The sequence below is a fragment of the Aethina tumida genome, chromosome 6 (genome assembly GCF_024364675.1).
Source record: "Aethina tumida isolate Nest 87 chromosome 6, icAetTumi1.1, whole genome shotgun sequence".
NCBI lineage: Eukaryota > Metazoa > Arthropoda > Insecta > Coleoptera > Nitidulidae > Aethina > Aethina tumida.
In genome coordinates this window covers 10,874,667-10,880,072 of record NC_065440.1, presented here as the reverse complement: position 1 = coordinate 10,880,072, position 5,406 = coordinate 10,874,667, and the positions used below count along the sequence as shown (strand labels likewise).

Genomic DNA, 5,406 nt, shown 5'->3' with positions numbered 1-5,406 from the left:
GTCTTCAGTTCTCTCCATTCTTATCATGCAGCTTCTCGTGTTTGGCACGATTGGAGCTGTCCACGAACTTCTTCCCGCAAACGCCGCATTCGAACTTCTTCTCCCCGGTGTGAATCATCTTGTGTCTGGCGTGATTTGACCGATCGCAGAAACTTTTTCCGCAAACGTCGCATTTGAATTTCTTATGCCCTGCGTGGATCAGCCTGTGTTTGGTCACATAGGACTCACAAGCGAACTTCTTTTCGCAAATGTGACATCCGAATTTCTTGATGCCCGTGTGAAGCTGAATGTGTTCATAGAAATGGGACTTAGAGTAGAATATCTTTCCGCAAATATTGCACACGAACTTGTTTTTCCCTTTGGGACTTGGTCCCTCGGTCACATCGAGGAGCCTCTTCCGGAAGTTCTTTTTTCCTTCTTCATCCTTGGGTGGGGTCAGTTGCGAAGTCGAAGCTAGGTTACGCCGTTGGTCGCGGTCATCTGACTCTTCACCTGTTAATCCGATTTGTGATTGGATTATACGTAATTTATTTAATTGTTGAACTTACCCGAGTTTGGACTCAATGGGGGTTCAGAATAATTATTTGTAACGAAATCTGAGCACACTTTGTGGGTTTGTAAATGGTTGTTGTATTCACTATTTTTCTTAAAACTTTCACCACACTGTTCACAAATCATTAAATTCTCCAGAACCACCACCAGTTCCATATTTTTAATTGTTCTGACTGGACATTCTGTGAATGTAACGATTCTATGTGCTTTTAATTTGAAATTGGCGTTACTTTATGTTTTGGCGGTATACGTTAAATAATTTACATAAAAGCGATTATTTTTATTGAATCAGCGTCGAATATTTCCATGACAAAGATGGTTAAAACACCATAAATAATTAGTCAGTTTAAATTTGAGCACATACAATAAAACCGTATAACTAACAGGTAAGATTGGCTGAACACAGGTTTGACATTTATACATGCGCCGGATTGGTGTTCAGCTATATGTGTTTTGCGACGTTGCCGAGTTGTAATAATTATCTCTATTTAAGTAAATAAAAATAATATTCAAATAACAAAAAAAAAAATACTAAAAGGAGCAGACAGAACATGTTCAATGATGAAAAATTAAAGTTGGCAGTTATGGACACTGTCGATAGAAGTGAAAACTTAGAACTTTTAGCATTAAAATTTGAAATTTCATAACGTTTGAATTAAATTCATCAAATCAACATCAATCTGGTTTTCACATCTATTGACACTCTGAGCAACAATTTTATGCATGATTATGTGGTTTTTTATTATTTAAATATATTACGGGCTGTACAAGATCGTGACAAAATATAAATACAATTCAATTGAAATAACAATTAATATACAATCATATTATTTATGGATAGTATTTGTATTTACTTAAATTTCAATGTACTTGATTTTTAATATTATTTTAATTGTTTGCATTATTGTCACCATTAATTTCAACAATACTTAGACTTTTTGTACTTTCAATTATTAGATTGTCGTTTTATGTTTTGTGGTACTGAGTTTTCGATCATTGGACACATTTAAATAAATTTTTGACTAAATCCTGTCAATTTCACTTATAAGATATAGACAACACTATATGTCAACTGTATAGCTACAGATATACTGGTATAAGCATGTCGGTGACGCGAACGCATAATATTTTCCCCCTACCAAAAAATGCCCACCGCACTTCAAAAAAATTCTAAATAATTTTTTCCCCTGAAAAAAATACAACCATATAATTTAAATTTTAAAAGTAAATTCAAAAAAGAATAAATTTAATGAAAATTATTATTATTTTCATTCTGACATAAACATTATTATCGTGTTTATGGTAAATAAACAAATTTGATATTAACAATTTCCATGAAATTTTGTTTTATCACTGATTTATAAATATTCCTAATGACACAAAAATACATAACAAAAAATAGTTTTATATTAATGCATATTTATTTTTAATTATAATTTTTTATTGTTTGATGTAAATTTATAATTTGCAGTTATATATTAATATCATATTACAACTGAAAGGAAATATTTATTAATATGTCAATTATAACATAGAAGTATTTAACTTTAAATTAATACATTAACAATGTAATGTATAAGATATTTCTAAAAGAGGGAAAATAATGAAGATTTAAATGAAATCAAAAAAATATTTTTTTTTTCATTATGCATTAATACAGAGTGATTTTTGAATTGCGAATGAAATTTATGTTTATTTTATTTATAAAATAAAAAAACTTCAATCAATGTTAATTTCACTCCGATAAATATTATTTATTTTTGGTAAGTAAATAAATTTAATATTAACAATTTCCATAAAATTATATTATGTTACTTATTTATATGTATTTATAATCATACTTTTAACTACGCAAAAAAATATAGTTTTATATTAACGTATATTTATTAATAATTATTATACATTTCATAATTTTATATAAATTTATGATTTGTAGTTTTATATAAATAAAAATCAAAGGGAATAAAAAAAAATTATCTGTTTTATTTTTGAATATGACCAATATTTTGTTTTTCATAAACAAATAAATTTAATATTAACAATTTGGAACTGTATTTTTTACTTATTAGTATGCCTGGTTATAATATAGTATTTAACTTTAAAACATGGTGGTCAAAATTTGGGATAAGGTATAATATGTCCAATAATGAAGACTTAAATGAAATCAAAAAAGATTAAATTTATACATTAATGTAAATGGAAGAATTTTTGAATTGTGAATGAAATTTAAATTTATTTTATTTATAAAATAAAAAAGAACTTGATCAATTTTAATTTCACTCTGAGAAATATATTAATATTGTATTTTTGGTAAATAATTTTGTTACTTATTTATAAGTATTTCTAATCATAAAAGAACTACATAACAAAATATAGTTTTATATTAACATATATTTATTAATAATTATTAATATTAATATATTATAATATATATTATAATATTAATATATTTATTAATAATTATTAATATTTATTAATGATCATAATTTTATATAAATTTATAATTTGCAGTTTTATATAAATAAAAATCTGTCTTATCTTACAATTTAAGGGAAATAAATTTATCAGTTTTAATTTTCAATATGACAAATATTATTTTGTTTTTTATAAATAAATTAATTTAATATTAACAATTTCTATGGAACTGTATTTTTTACATATAAGTATGCCTGATTATAACAGAGAAGTATCTAATTTTAAATTATTACATTAACAATGTATTAATCATTGATATACAAAGTATTTCTAAATGTGATGGTCAAAATTTAAAGATTTAAATGAAATCAAAAAAGATTAAATTTTTGCATTAATATGAATGGAGGGCTTTTGAATTGTGATTGTAATTTAAGTTTATTTTATTTATAAAATAAAAAAGAACTTGATAAATTTTAATTTCACTCTGATGAATATATTATTATTGTATTTACGGTAAAGGAAATAAAAAAGAATATTATTCCTTTTATTTTTCTATGTGACCTCAATATTATTTTGTTTTTCATAAGAAAATAAATTTAATATTAACAATTTTCATGAAACTGTATTTTTATAGTAGTACGCCTGGTTACAACATAGAAGTATTTAACTTTAAAATATTACATTAACAATTGTATTAATCATTGATATACAAGGTATTTCTATACATATTGGTCAAAATTTAGGATAAGATATATTATCTCCAATAATGGAGATTTAAATGAAATCAAAAGAGATTAAAATTTTCCATTAATATGAATGAAGAGCTTTTGAATTGTGAAAGAAATTTAAGTTTATTTTATTTATAAAATAAAAATGAACTTGATAAATTTTAATTTCACTATGATAAATATATTATTATAGTATTTATGGTAAATAAATAAATTTAATATTAACAATTTCCATGAAATTATATTTTGTTACTTATTTATAACTATATCTAATCATAAAATAACTACATAACAAAATATAGTTATATATTTACGTATATTTATTATTAATTTTTATATATTTCATAATTTTATATAAATTTATAATTTGCAGTTTTATATTAATAAAAATTTGTTTTATATTCAAAGGAAATAAAAAAGAATATTATAGACTTTAATATTACATTGATTTTCATAAAAAATAAATTTAATATAAACAATTTTCAGGGAACTGTATTTTATATTTACAAGGTATTTCTAAAACAGGGAATCAAAATTTAGAATCAAATATAATACGCCCAATAATGAAGATTTAAATGAAATGAAAAAAGAATAAATTTAGATATATATATATATATATATAAATGACTTTTTAATTGTGACTGAAATTTACATTTATTTATTTTATTAACTGAAATAATTTTATTTATTTCACATTGGTAAAAATATTAATATTTTTGGTAAATAAATAAATTTAATATCAATAATTTCCAAGGAATTATTTTTTGTTACTTATTGATAAGTATCAAGTACAAAAGATCTTGATTTCATATTGAAATTATTTTTTCAAACATTAAAACTGAATTATCTCAAAAACGGTTGTTATAATCAAAATTAATCAAGGGTGCTGTTTTTCCAAATATACAGTGGCGTACAAAATAGGGCAGGAAAAAGGAAAGAATCTGCACTACAAAATTACTGCAGTGAAAAGAATTTTTGAAAATTAAATTTGATGAGTAGTATTTTCTTTAGAAGAAATTTAAAAAAAAATGTTGGACGTCTTATGACTGGGTCAAAATCAAATTTATAACTTCTTTTGTCCAACACCCTTTATTAATTGTACCACATTTAAGTGGAGGATTGCTGGACAAATATTAAAAGTAAATCCTAATAATTGTTGTTAATAAAAATTAGATATTTAGTCGGTACTTACCAGATCTCTGATGAATGTGTAATTTTAGTAAGCACCATCTTTATTCTAGAGGTAGAAATAGCTACAAAATACATAAATTTAAAACAAATGAAATTGTAATTTCTAATCACTGCCATCTTTGATCAAGAGACAAAAGTAATAACCACCAATATAATAGAAAAAAACGATCAATCAGCGCCATCTTTGTTTGGGGGGTCGAAGTAATAAAAACCTGTGCGTATTTATTTAAATAAAAAATGCAACAAAATACAACAATCAGAGTTACATAAATAAGAAACGAAAACATTGATAACGATTACCGTTATATGCAAAGCAGCAATAAACGATTGAAATTCGGTCAAAACAAACCGTCACCAAATCGAGTCAACAAAAACGGCAATTGTTTCAAAACAATTGAAAAACAAATTGCGCACATTCTAGATTCTTCTCCGCCAAGTACGACCAATTGTTTTTGCGGGAGCGGTTCACCTAAGGTCGATCCGATTAATTATCCAGATCTGTGTCAAGGTCGGGGTCTCA

The 5,406-nt window shown here is 24.5% G+C and overlaps 1 protein-coding gene across 1 annotated transcript; it reads right to left on the bottom strand.

The window, feature by feature from the left end:
• On the bottom strand, positions 1 to 757 carry LOC109606547 (zinc finger protein 454-like). Its single transcript, XM_020023085.2, has 2 exons — positions 549 to 757; positions 1 to 492 (listed from the first exon to the last, which is right to left on the bottom strand). Exons 1-2 carry the CDS (start codon positions 706 to 708, stop codon positions 5 to 7), a joined length of 648 nt encoding a protein of 215 aa, XP_019878644.2. The 5' UTR covers positions 709 to 757; the 3' UTR covers positions 1 to 4.
• Positions 758 to 5,406: the final 4,649 nt, after the last annotated feature.

Bases quoted from the DNA above. Each gene is read 5' to 3' on its own strand.
- LOC109606547 (XM_020023085.2), bottom strand. From the start codon at position 708: ATGGAACTGGTGGTGGTTCTGGAGAATTTAATGATTTGTGAACAGTGT. The intron at 493-548 runs GTAAGTTCAACA...TCGGATTAACAG, and splicing joins CCCATTGAGTCCAAACTCGG to GTGAAGAGTCAGATGACCGC.